The 14381-nt window shown below is 38.5% G+C and overlaps 1 protein-coding gene across 1 annotated transcript; it reads left to right on the top strand.

Moving 5' to 3' along the window:
- Nucleotides 1–435: 435 nt before the first annotated feature.
- Nucleotides 436–8107, top strand: LOC149187156 (putative UPF0481 protein At3g02645). Its single transcript, XM_089409575.1, has 2 exons — nucleotides 436–922; nucleotides 7129–8107. Exons 1-2 carry the CDS (start codon nucleotides 852–854, stop codon nucleotides 8105–8107), a joined length of 1050 nt encoding a protein of 349 aa, XP_089265701.1. The 5' UTR covers nucleotides 436–851.
- Nucleotides 8108–14381: the final 6274 nt, after the last annotated feature.

The raw sequence follows: 14381 nt of genomic DNA, 5'->3' as shown, positions 1-14381 counted from the left end.
ACATAGTGCTATATTTATCTTGATATCTCAACCAACGAAATCATTAACTTTTTTTCTTTTATATAATTTTATTTAAAATTATTTATATATTCATAAATTTTTACATCACCTATCAAAATTTAGTAGCTCTAATGTGTAGAGTTTAAAATATCAGTCTTTGACAAGAAAATACCAAAAGAATATGAATAAACTGTCAAATCTAACCCTACTGAGGAGTGCCAAGATATATAGTTTTATTGGTGTTTTTTTAAAGTAAATTGCCAATTGTGCTATAGATTGCGAATGGATTTCATAGTCGTGATTTAACTTTTACTCTTTGGAATCGATTCGCAAATAGTCCCTTTGAAAGCTACTCTTTAGAATCAATTTACAAATAGTCTTACATGTCTTCTTTGGTGTTCTTTGGATATGTAGATTTCCGTCATTTCTGGAGGCTTCATCCGCGCAGAAATACGGTCCTGCTTCATTGTGGACGAAACCAATATGAATGAAATTAAGATTGAGAATCCAGGACATGGGTTTGGAGAAGGGAGCAGCATCATTACTGCGAAAAAAAATAGTCAATTAAAACGGTTTCCTCTTGGTCGGTTAAAACAAAGGAGCGCCTCCATTACTCGCAGAGTAGTTGGTCGATTAAAAAGGTTTCGGCTAAGGAAGAGCAACGCCAATCGTGCTGACTCGGCACAGACTGCAACTGAAAAGGCAAACGATCAGGTTGAGACACAGTCCCAAAACGTCTCCCACACATCGAATAACTCGCCTGCTGAAGAATTTTCTCGTATCTCCCAAAGTGAGCTGGAGAAACTGGTGCCTCATGCCCGTTAATTAAGGAAGCAGACCTAAGTCGGAAGATGGATTACGGTGACGAGGAGCTGGGTCGGATGATGGTTCGAGATGGCTTATTCCTTTTGCAATTCTTGAGGTATGATTTACTTTTCCGTCAAAATATTGGTGCAAATTTAAAGTCGCCTTATGAAATATGGGTGGGTGGGTGGGTTGGTTGAACTAGTTCAGTGGAGTTGTACCATATGATTCATTCAAAGCTGTAGAAAAATTCATTTTCAATGAAATTGTGTCACCTACACATTTATAAGTTAAAACAAAAATATTATATATGTGTGTGTGGCGATTAATTTAATTTATAAATGAAATAGTGTTTTTTATTGGAATTTGGAAATACAATTTCAAGTAAGAATGTGAATTTTTTTGTTATTTAAAATACATTTTTGAATATATTAATGGATTCAACACCCATTCAAATTCTACAGAATAAACAATTTTTGTTTGTTTGTTTGTCAAGTTGTTGCTGATCCTCCATGCTTGACCTGTGGCATGAGGATGTCGGGCATCTAACTAGTGAAAGTCCCACACTAACCCTAAATTGACTTGATTTTTTAACATGTCTTGGCCCCCCTAGCCGAGGGCACAACCACCCTCATGAGGTTTGATCTGGGTCACTTAATAAAAAATGGGAGCTCAAACTTATAATATGAAACTAGCAGCTCACTAATGAGCAAGCTACCCCTGGAGAATGTCCAAGCATAGAACACTCTATTCAAGTAATCATAAAAATCAGAAATATATAAGTTTACATCATTTTAGGGAGATTAGAACTAACTCCTAGAAAATAGGAACTAATCCTAATCTAGGACATACGTACAACCAGAAAACAAACTCTCTCCAATAATACAATATTCTCCATTATTTTCAACTCTCCCCCTTAATGGAGAAAGGGTTCACCTGTACTCCTAACATCTCCCTAAACATTTCAAATTTAATCCTCCCAAGGGGCTTGGTAAAAATATTTGTTGCATTATCACAAGTATTACAATATTCAATTTTTTTTTTTTAAATTGAACCTTCTCTCTAACAAAGTGAAACTGAGTATCAATATGTTTTGTGTTTTTGTGAAACACAAGGTTGTTTGCGAGCTTGATTGAGCTTTGGTTGTCACATCTGATTACTGTAGCATCTTTTTGTTCTTCTCCAGCATCATGGAGAAGTCTCCTCAACCAAATTGCCTCACACATGGCTGCACACACTGCTTGATACTCTGCTTCTGCAGAAGATAAGGATACAATACTTTGCTTCTTGCTGCTCCAAGCAATTACCTCGGACCCGACATTGAAAGCATAACCTGTTATGGATCTTCTGTCATCTAGGTTTCCTGCCCAGTTTGAATCTGAAAAACCTGTCAAATTAACATCAGAAGAATCAGTGTACTTAATACCAAAATCAATGGTTCCTTGAAGGTATCTCAAGGCACCTTTTGCTGCCACCCAGTGGTTCTCAAGAGGTTTTGACATGAATTGACTTAACACACTGACTGAGAATGCTAAGTCAGGTCTAGTTGTAGTCAAATAAATCAGACTCCCAACTAGCTATCTATACAATGTGGCATCCACCTCTTTAGAATCATCATCATTCCGAAGTTTAAGATTCTGTTGTAAAGGCACTGAGGCAACTTTGCATTGTTCCATTCTGAATTTTTTCAATAATCCTCTGACATACTTTCCTTGAGTGAGAAAAGTCTGGCCAGAGTCCCTCCAAACTTCCAGACCCAAACAATAATGTAATTCTCCGAGGTCTTTCATTTCAAAAACTTGCGACATATGCACTTTGATTTCTTTAATTAATTCATCAACATTTCCAGTGATAATTAGATCATCTACATATAAAGAAATCAAGACAATTTGCCCCTTTTCATCAAACATAGTATACAAATTTGGGTCGTTTTTTCTCCTCTTATAATTATGCTGCAAGAAAAAGGAGTCAATTTTTTCATACCATGACCTAGGTGCCTGTTTCAATCCATATAATGCCTTCTTTAATTTGCAGACTAAATGTTCCTACCCTTGTTTGATAAACCCTTTAGGTTGTTTTAAATATACCTCTTCTTTCAATTCTCCATTAAGAAAAACATATTTCACATCTAGCTGGTGTAAACTCCAATGATGCTTTGTAGCTAAAGCTATTAACATTCTAATAGTGTTTAACTTAGCTATAGGAGAAAATGTCTCCTCATAATCAATCCCTTCTTTTTGTGAGTAACCTTTAGCTACCAACCTAGCTTTATATTTGTCTACACTACCATCTGCTTTGAACTTAGGTTTATATAACCATTTACAACCTATAGGTTCTTTCCCTTCTGGCAGTTCAACTAAATCCCAGGTTTTGTTTTTAATTATTGACTCATATTCTTCTTTCATGGCTACCCTCCATTCATCATACTGATTTTCTTCATTATAATTTAAGGGCTCAACAACATTTAAATATTGGTCATAAGAGCATAGTCTCTATACCTTGCTGGTAATTGAGTCTGCCTACCTGATCTCCTTGGTAGCGGACTTGCCTCAAATATGTCTTGCTCACTCCTTAGTGGACTTGGATTGCTGACTGTACCTGCATCACTTGATTCTTCTTTTTGTTGTTGTTGTTGCACATGGTTGTCTTTAATTTCCTCATTGTTGTCTTCAATCAGCAAAGGCATGTGCCACTCCTCATAGCCTTTGTCTCTGTTCCCTTCATCAACTTTTTCATGGAATATAACATCTCTACTCGCAAACACCTTGTGAGTAGATGGATTAAAAAATTTGTATACTTTAAAGTCGGAAACAAATATGCATTTTATGGCCTTAGCATCCAATTTCTTCCTATCTTCCTTAGGAATATTTGCAAAAGATTTCGAACCAAATGCCCTTAAATGACTAACTACAGGCTTAAAACCATATAAAGCCTCGAATGGAGTCTTAAGATAATGGCTTTTCATTGGACTCCTATTCTTTAAATAAGCTACAATATTAATAACTTCTGCCCAAAAACCATTAGATAGGTTCTTACCTTTCAACATGTTGCATGCACACTCCACCAAAGTTATGTTCTTTCTCTCTGCAACCCCATTCTGTTGTGGAGTGTGGGGTACTGTAAACTGCTAAATTATTCCATGGTCCCTGCAATATTTGATGAAGTTACCAAGCTTGTATTCTCCCCCTTGATCTGAGCAGAGAATTTTGATGACCTTCCCTGTCTGTTTTTCAACCATACTTCTAAATTCTTTAAAATATTCAAAAGTATGACTTTTATTTTTGATAAAATATACCCAAGTATATCTTGTGCAATCATCAACAAATAATAAAAAATAATATGCTCCTCCTAATGATCTTGTTTGCATTAGTCCACATATATCAATGTGCACAAGTTCGAGGATATCTCTCTTTCTTCTATTTGAACTTGAGGGAAATTCATCCATGTGCATCTTCCCAAGTACACATCATTCACAACCAATATGTGCATTTTTTAGAACATGGAATCCATTAACCATACCTTGTTTTTGTAGCAACAATAAGTCATGAAGATTGATGTGTTCAAATCTTTGATGCCAAAGGTTCTCTGTTGTCATTGTTGTTGAAGTCAAAGCTTGGTGTGGCACGCTTGTAACATTCAACTTGTACATGCCTCCAACTTGTATTCCAGATGCAACCGATTTCTGTTTATCCAACAATCCTTTATGACACAATAGGTTTTAAAAAACTCTACCTTCAGGTTTTGATCTGCAATCATAGAGACAAAGATCAATTATTTTTAATTCCTGGTACATACATCACATTCTAGATGCGCCTGATATTGCCATCAGGCAATATCACAGGAATGTCTCCATACCCTTTAATCTGGTAGGCTCTGTCATCACCAAGGTAGATATTAGCACCACTGCTGGTCTCTTTAAAACTTTCAAACTAGTGCTTATTACTTGTCATGTGAGTGGATGCTCTAGAATCCACAAACCAGGTTTCAGCCTCATCAATCTCAGCAGAAAGAGAAAAATTAGACACAAACAATTTGAGGTCATGATTTTGATCTTCATTAGCAAAGTGCCTTGTATGCTTCTTTTGTCTGTGTCTGGCTTCATCGGACTTCTTTAACAATGTTTAGCAATGTGACTAGATTTACCACAGTAAAAACACTTGATTCCTGAATCAATTATGGTCGAAGACATACCTTGAAATGGCTTTCTCTAGGGTGTACCACTACCTTTCTGTCTTGCTCCTAGTTTCTCTCTGAAAGGCTTTTTCTTTGCCATTAATGCGAGATCTGCATTCTAAGGCTTTAGATTCATCCGCCTCTCTTCTTCCTGCATCAATATGCCTGTCAATTCTTCGAAAGTGGGGGCTTTCTCCCTCGCTATCAACCTTGTAATGAACATCTGATAATCATCAGTCATACCATTTAAGGTAATCGTGACAAGATCCATGTTGGACACTTTCTCTCCTATATCACCCAACTTATCTCTCAGCTCTTTGATCCGAGAGATGAATGCAACAATTGATTCATTCTCCTCCATTCTGATGGAGAGAATCTTACTCTTCAGGAACAATAAGTGATTTTTATTCTTTATCTCATATAGATCCCTGAGAGTCACCCAAATATCATTTGCAGATTTGCACTCTCTGATGTGAGGGATGATGCAGTCTTTCACTGACAATTTCAACAACACCTTTGCTTTGTTCTCCCTCTTCTCCCAATCTTGAATTGTTGCAGCTGTTCCACCTCCAGCTATAGTCAGCTTTGCTTTGTCCCCATTTGCAATTGCCCATGCACTTTTCCCCTCGAGTAGTGTCTGCAATTTGAATTTCCAATTTGTGTAGTTCGACCCATCAAGCTTATTTCTCTCATTCAGGTACGCTTCTGCCATATGATTATTCATTGTGACAGGATCGATCTATGGATCTACCTCAAGATCCTCAATCTCCAACAATCGATCTAGCCAATAGCAAAAAAACTACACCAACAAAGGCGATCTAAAAAAAACAGAGAAACATACCAAAGGGGGCAATATCTGAGGCGATCTCCAAGACTCGGCTTTTGATCTGATCCTCAATAGGATCTCAACAACGATCTCCCAAACAATTTGCACGATCTCAACATCTACGATCTACAGAGACCCAGATCTGAGTCGATCCACAACGATCGATCCACACGATCCACGCAATCAGCCCACAACTGCACCAACGCGAGTTTAGGGTGTCGGATCCACGCTTTCTGCCTGCGTTGATGGAAATACCTTCGAGTTATTGCCAATCAATGTGCTTTTAGACCCCAAATTCTATGCTGCTCCCTTTTTTAGCCAACGTGGAAAATAGGGAAAATTTTCGTTCTGCTCCAATTCTGCGTGAGAGGAAAAAAAATGCCTCTCTCTAGCCATCAAGGCTCCACGCTTCAGTCACCAAGGCTCATGACACACCCAACCACCAGGGCTCTCGAATTAATCAACCACTAAGGCTTCATTGTTGCCACTAAGGCACTCTAGCCACCAAGGATCTCAATTCTGCCACTAAGACACTCCAACCACTAAGGCTCTCAATTCTATCACTAAGGCACTCAATTCAGCCACCAATGCTCACTAACTCTGATACCATGTTTAAAAAGTGGGAGCTAAAACTAGTAGCTCACAAGTGAGCAAGCCACACCTAGAGACTGCCAAAGCAGAGAACGCTCTATTCAATTGATCATAAAAAACAAAAATATATAATTTTACATCATTTTAGGGAGATTAGAACTGATCCTTAGAAAATAGGGACTAATCCTATTCTAAGACACATACATATAACCAAAAAACAAACTCTCTCCAATAATACAATATTTTCCATTATTTTCAACTTCACCTTGATGAGGAAGCCCATCCTCAACGGGTGGTGCTAGTGAGACTTACAAAATAAACAACTTAAACTCAAGCTCAAGTTCTTAAAAATCTTTGCTTAAAATTACCGAGAAAAAAATGTAGTGAAAAAGACTATTTCATCTATAAGTTAAACTACAGTACAAATAAACATTTTTATATAAAAAAATTTATCAATTTATTTTAAAAAAATTATTATAAATTTTATGTGTATATTTAAAATTTGATTAAAAAAATGATTCATGGTCACATTTTTAAAGAAAAATGTATTAAATTACTTGCCTTTTATAAAGAATAAAAAATTGTGATGTATCTTTTTGTAATTATTTGCATTATCAATTTTTTTTTCGATCTACTTTGATCAGCCCTTTAAGCATTTATATTAATTTTGATTAGCCATTTGTCTAGTTTTAACATACATGGCGACTTATTCGAGAGTAATGCTTGCCTGGCAGGCTTTCGGTGATCTCAAGGGACCTGTTCCCGGATTGGTATGACAGCTTTCCACCATGGAAACTGCAATCCGCTGTTCAGGAGGATGTCATGAAAATCGGCAATCAAATACCCTTTTTTGTGTTACAATACGTCCTTCAATGGGATACAGATAAAAATGCACACAAGCCGACCTATCGAGAGCAGGAAAATAGAGATCAGGTCCTCGACGGTATTCTGAGGCAAGCCTGGCTCAAATTGTCACCTATTCGGTATAAATGTGACAGTCAGGATTGGCATGCCAGGGTCCCATTGAGGAGGGATTCGCATCTTTTGGAATTTGTATATGAAAATATTATCAACTCTTCAGATATTGAATACAAATACAGTTCTAAACGGAGGAAAAACAACAGGCGCACCAGCCACATCACTCTCCAGGCAGCGGCAGATCTCAGAGATAGAGGGGTAGGTTTTGCTCCAAACACGGGGCTGCTCAACAAAATTCGTTTCGATGGCAGACATTGCACGCTTTACTTACCCACAATTGAAATGCATGGCAGAACAGACGCTGTACTGAGAAATTTGGTGAGATTTGAGGATTCTAAAAAGGAAAAGGCATCACAACCCGTCATGTCATATGTGGACTTGATGGAACGCTTGATCGACAAAACCGAGGACGTTCAGGTATTGAGAACAAGTGGTATAATACGGTGTCACTTGGAAACCAGTGATGCTGTTGCCGATGTCTGGAACGGAATGCGCGGGCAACTACCCGAGAATATCAAATACGAACCAATCGACAACGCCATTTATGACGTTATCAGGTTCTACACAAGCAAATGTAGAACCATGCGTGCTAAATTTTATAAAAGATATTTCTCAAAACCATGGTCAGGAATATCTTTGTTTGCAGCTTGCGTCGCATTAGGTTTAACTGCATTTCAGACTTATGTAGCCTGGGAGCAAGTCCGCCTTCAACGAAAAAGTATGCCCACACTGTAATCGTGTAATCCCTGCAATCTTTATCCGGTTGTACTCGTGTCATACACATAGTCAGTTATCATGTTCATTGTTTTCAACAAGTTCTTTGGATTTGGATTTATCGGTATTGGGATATTAATATGGTTTCATACTCATAGTTGGATTAAATTTATTTGGAATATATATATATGTATGAATGTATGTGAGAGAAATAAAAAAGTTAGAATGGTATATTATTAATGAAAAAATAGATTTTAATATATAACCTATCTTCGTGAATAAATTTATTTGATAATATGGATTAATTATATATTTTATATTTATTTAATATTATAAGTTTATTATACTCATATTCTAATACATTTTTTTTTCTTATTAAAAAATTTGTGTTTTCTATGTAATTTACTTATTGGTTGATCTTATAGTATATTTATATATTAAATTATTTTGTTTTCGATTATTAAAAATCAATGATCTGTAATAGTACTTTGAATTTTTTTTTTTGGGTTAGATGTGGATATGTTTGTGTCAATTCTATATTGCGTATGAAAAGAGTTATAAATTTTCATCATTGGGTTTGGATGTTTGTTTTATAATTCAACGTAAAGATGTGTATTTTTTTTTTAATGAAAAATATATTTTCTAAATAAAAAACCAAAAAGAAATGTGAGTTATATATATATATTTTAATGCAAAATTTTAAGTGTTGTTTAATTAATAGATAAAATGGACTATTTTTTCTTGTTACTGTTGTTAAAATTTGGTAGATATTTTTAAGAAGCTTTTGATGGTGCTGGACTTCCCAATATTTAGGGGATCTCCGCGGTAAGAAGTCCCAACTAGACCTCAAACCGTTTGGAGTATGAGTCCTAGTAGTGGGTGGTAATGTAATGCCTTGACCATGGTAGCACATAGAGATAAATATGATAACTTTGGGTGGAAACAAGTGTGCGACCTTGCGACGAGTCAAGTGAGATGCATGGGGGTTCTAGCACACGGAGGGGAAAATGAAGTATGCCCCTTGGAATCTTGTAATAGTATGCAACTTGAAAGGAACATACGAGCCAAATGACATCACAAGCTAAAATGCGGAATAGTCCAGAAATTAAGGTGACTGGTTAATTCAACAACAAACATTCAATAAGATTCATACAACATACAGAGTAGTTCATAAGCTAATGTGTAAGTTAAACAACATACATTACTAAAACAACTAGAATAGTCCAACTACAATAACAACATATGCATGAAAGCGTGTTGGCTCTGATATTGTTATTATAAGTGAAAGTTCCATCCATACATACACCATTGACGACCACTAGCCCCAATAGTGGAACATTACAGTCAAGAACACCTGCTCCTCCAAAGAAGTATACTCGCTCTATGCTATGGAGAAGCCAAGACTCGTCACAATACTCCCAAGCCTTTTCTAAGCTTAAGCCTAGCCAAAAGCTTGGCTCCCAAAAGCCTATTCTATGAGTTATGAGGTTCTATTTATAACAAAGGGTGGGGTGACCCTTGAAATTCCCATTTGTGACTCTTTGACTACCCTCATGACTCTTCAAATTATTTACAAATAACTCATTACATAACATGATGACCTTTCACATTCCACTAATGACACTTGGAATTTCACTTACAACATATTTACAAATAATATTACATTTTCCACATGTACCCATGTGAGATAGAATAGGCTAGAGACAACCTAACAAGGAAAAATACTATGACTTCGAAGTTTGGGGAAAGACCAACTCGGAAACCTTAATTTGGTGCTTATCGGTCACGTACTCATGCCAAGATTGGTATTGTGTGATGATGTCCTCAAATTGCTTGATGGTGTATTTCTGATATCAGACTCTTGCCTCCATAACATCTGAGTATATGGTTTTGGAACTTGTATCCAACTCGTCTGAAGCATGTGCAACATGGTGTTGACCATGATGGTACCACCAATGTACTTCTACATATTATGTATGATGAGCTTCAAGTCATCCCCAGTGGCCTCTCACCTTAGCTGCTCCATGTACCTGTCGATCTCTAGTCGGACTTGGTTCTTGTGTTTAGCCTCAGTGAGGGAACCGATTGAAGAGATCCTGTGCGTTCTCACCATGACATCCAAACTCTTGTACAACTGTGCATATGAGGCTTGTATGCTGGTGATGAATGGGGCGAGATGCTCATAGTTTTGGATCAACATCTGGACCCTTTATTTCTCCAACTCTGCCTGAGGCTTCATCATCTTTGGCAAGTGAATAGGAGCCACTTTATACCGCATTTTCCACTCTTGCACATGGGCGATGACAACATGTATGTTCATGAGAGTTTGAACGAACTCTTTGCTCAACTACTGTAATCCATGCACATGGACAACTGTCTTATGCATGGTGATGAATTCATCATAGACCTTTTGCATCGTAGTCTCAAGTGTGGATACTTCATTAAATATCTCTTTCCTCCTCTATGCCATTGTGGAAACCGCACTCTTCTTTCTGAGTTGTTCTGCCTCTTGTCTGGTAGCATGCAAGTACTTTTCCATTTGTTCATTCTCAGCCAGTAGGAACTTAACATTTGAGCTTGTGGCTCCTGCATAGGCCAAGGTGGCATCAACAATGGTAGTTGGATGTTTTCTGACATCTAACACTATCACCCTTTCCTTCATGAATGTAGGTGATGCGTGATCATTAGGGGAAGTGCTTCCTCCAACGCCTGCAAAATCTTCTTTTGCAAATCATCAAATGAAAGAATTTACACATCCATAACCAAATCAACATCAAGGAGAACAACCTCTCCTTGCTCGCTCGGGACTGGTTCTGACACTAAAGATGGTGGAGGCTGAGAGGTTACCTCGAGTTCTCTTGGCATAAGGTCGGTGCCTTCATTCTATGGCTCATTCCCCATCTCCATGTTCATCACTTCAATCAGTTGCTCAATTTGCTGAGAAAGCTCCTAATCCTGCATCTGTTCACCCTCTTCTTCAACTGCTGGATAATCTGACTCCTCAACCTGTATGGGTGTTGTTTGCTTTGTCATCATGCCTTGCCTTTCTTCTTCCTCATGTTTATGCTTCTCTTCCTTCAAATTCTTCTTCGTTTCCTAAAACTTTCATTCTGCTTCCTCCAGCCTTTGCTTTTCTTTCTTCCTTCACTTTACCCTCCTTATCTACTGCTCCCTCTTTGCCTCTGCTGCCAAAGATGCTTTCCCAGTGACAGGATCTTCTCTTATCTTGTAGATTTTATCTGCCTCTGGGTTCTCGACAATCTTCCTCTTGCCCTTATCCTGTGTTGGATTGCTTCTTATTGCTACTATTGTTTTTGCTTCCTGTGTTGCTGCTACCTGCAGAGCAGTCTTCCAAGTTGTGGCTATACTGACCGGCTCGTGGAACTTGGAGTCATTGTAACAATATCTTCAAGGGTCCTCCTCGTGCTAGTGAAATGTCTCGTGGATCCATGGATTGTACACCTTGACATAGTGGTTCTTGCAAATGCCATGGGGATCATACAGATTAAAGTCCTTGGTGTCGAACTTGAACTTGAATATCTCGTTAGCTTAAGAATCTACATCCTTCAAGCCCTTAATCTCGTATAACCCAATCCGCAAAGGAAGAGCGGGCCATGGTGCCTTCTTCTTCTTGTGAAGTCTTGTCGATGATCTTGTGGAGAGGTGATATGAGACCTCTTGCATGATCAGATTGTCCGTGGCATACCTTGGTAGAAAATGCGGAGGCTTCTCTTCGCTAAATACTTTGATGAAGGTGCCACCGGGTGAGGCATACCAATATGCAATGTTAAGTATCACCTCCATTGCTTCTTGGGACATGTAATGTGGATTTTGCTCGAAGATAAGCTTGTACAACGTGATGATGAAATGGTCAGTCAACCTTGCCATTACTCCTCGGTAGCTGCAATCAGAAAGAAACTTGCAATAAATGTTGACAACAGTCTCTTTTGGTGTCCATGTCCAACTCATGCCAGGAAACTGCTGTTGGGCACAAATTGCATATAGTAAGTATGAGGACATGTAGAATATCGCTTGCTCATCCTTGGGGGAATTTTAATTGATAAGACAACAATTTCGACCAGTTGAATGGCCTTCCATCACTCACCAATTGGTCGAATACAACTACCCAACCTTCAAGAAAGGTCTCGGTGCTCTCTTGAGCATATATTCGACATGAAAAGATGATCAAGAACTGGTAGGCCTTTCTGAGAGACTTTGTCTTATAAACATGATTGGGTGTTTGTCTGAACTTTGACGACTCTTTCATCCAGTACTTGACTATATCTCTTGTGTTCACCCAAATGTGGGTGGCATAGAAAAGTGTATCCATGTACCTCACCGGTTGAGGTAAATGATACATCTCATGATAGTTCTCTACCCTTAAGGTAGAAATTTCTACCCCGCTAGCACTGTTCAATGTCATAGTCTCTGGATCCGTGTGTGAGAAAATATAGCTGATAATGTTTGCACATGGGAAAGCAGGGTACTTTCATGAAACCTTGTATAAGCTTGATTGCTAGATACTGATATAAACATGTTGATCCTCTAAGTATTCCTTGAAGCCCTTTGCAAAAGTATCTTTAATACTCTATCATGTCAAGTTAGTGCCCTTCTCAATGAACAACTGAGTGTCTGCATAAACTGAAAAGTTAAATAACACATGCTCAACTGCTTCCCGCGTGCTACTCTCAACAATTTCCTTTGATGAAACTCTCTTGGAGGCCATGTTAACTATAATTGCTAGAGGGATGCTCAACAACTATTGTACCTGGACACAGAGAGACACTCATGGCATGCAAATGTTAGCTTAAAACCAAAAGAAACTTCAAGACCAGATCAAGCAACAAACCAGGCTAATACTGGGAGGGATTGTGCAATTATGGTTCACAGAGGTGACTGGATGCCTGGTGGAACTGCACACTCCGCAGTCCTAATAGTCAGTGGGGGAGGCTTGCTGATTTGAACTGCACAATGCGTAGTTCAATATGGGCACAACTAGGAGAGATTGCGCATTACCCAGTCTCAGTGGCCAAGACCGGGAGGCTAACTCTTGGAACTGCATAATGCGCAGTTGGATCCAGGACAAGGCAACCTCTACACAATTCTAGAAACCAAGGCAGAGGCCTTGAGCTTCCAGAATGCACAATTCTTGTAAGGGAAAGCAAGATCTAGGCAAAGGAAGCCCAAATTTGCGCAAGGGGAGTGTGAAATCAAGTAGATCTGAAGGATGGTGTGATGTTGAGTGCAGATCTGAGTGAGAGATGATGCATGCAAGTGAAATAAGTGTAAGAATCAATCAAACTAAAGGAAAACGAAGCATGTGGAGAGAGTCGCTACAACGCCAACCGTTAGTGCAAAAATAGGGTAATGCATGCGACACTTGGGAAAGGAAATGAAACACTTAAAACAACACTTCTACAAGCTAAAACAAGTTAAAACACCAGAATTCATTAAACAAAATGAGTGAAAAAACACTCTCACAAGCTAAAAAAGCAAAATCGATAGAAAAACGAGAAAAGGTTAGAAAAGCAAAACTTACTCGGAAAAGTGACGATGATTGCACCGAAGGTTCCTTGATTTCCTCAGGAATGCTAGAGCTCCAAGATCGAATATGAAAATGAGCTATGGCAGTGTCGATTAAATAGATTTGGTCGACTTAGGGTTTATGACGTCAAAGCTAAAAATCAAGGAAAAAACAACACTTGGCGGCAGTTTCCAAACTAACTCAAGTGCCTCCTTCAGATTGCTAAAAATAGATCCCTAATTTCTAGGGATGTTTTTTAGTTTCTTTTATTTTTTCTTTTTCGGGGGAAAAGCTGCCATGCATTGCCGGGGAGATTGCACAGTTCTATGAAGGACTGGGCGACTCACTGGTTCATGTACTCAGCAACTTTTGAGCAAGAAGCTTTTGCGCAATTTCTAGGCTGAGTGGCTCTAGGTTGCCTCTCATGCTCTGCACAATTTCCCAGCAAAAAGCTGGTTGTCAACTAGCTCTACGAAATTTTGGAGCTGAAGGCTTACCGTTAGCTTGAATTGTGCAATTCCCGAGAGAAAGGCTAGTTGCCCTCAAGGATTGCACAGTTCTCTAAGGCAAGCCTGGAACTAGGTGGAAACCAAGTTAAGAGATCGATTTGTGGGTTAGATAGTAAATCAAATGAGCAAACACAAGCCATGATGCAAAGTATGAGGCTCAATCAAAGAACAAGTACTTGGGTCAGTGCAAGATGAGCTGTTGTAATTTAGAAGGGAGGCTCCGAAACGAAGCGTGGGAAAAATTTTGGAGGGTGGTTGTAGC

Source organism: Pinus tabuliformis, chromosome 3_1 (assembly GCF_031772625.1).
Source record: "Pinus tabuliformis cultivar Carrire ecotype Pingquan chromosome 3_1, CPIR1, whole genome shotgun sequence".
NCBI classification, from domain to species: Eukaryota; Viridiplantae; Streptophyta; class Pinopsida; order Pinales; family Pinaceae; genus Pinus; species Pinus tabuliformis.
This window is presented reverse-complemented; position numbering and strand designations above follow the sequence as displayed.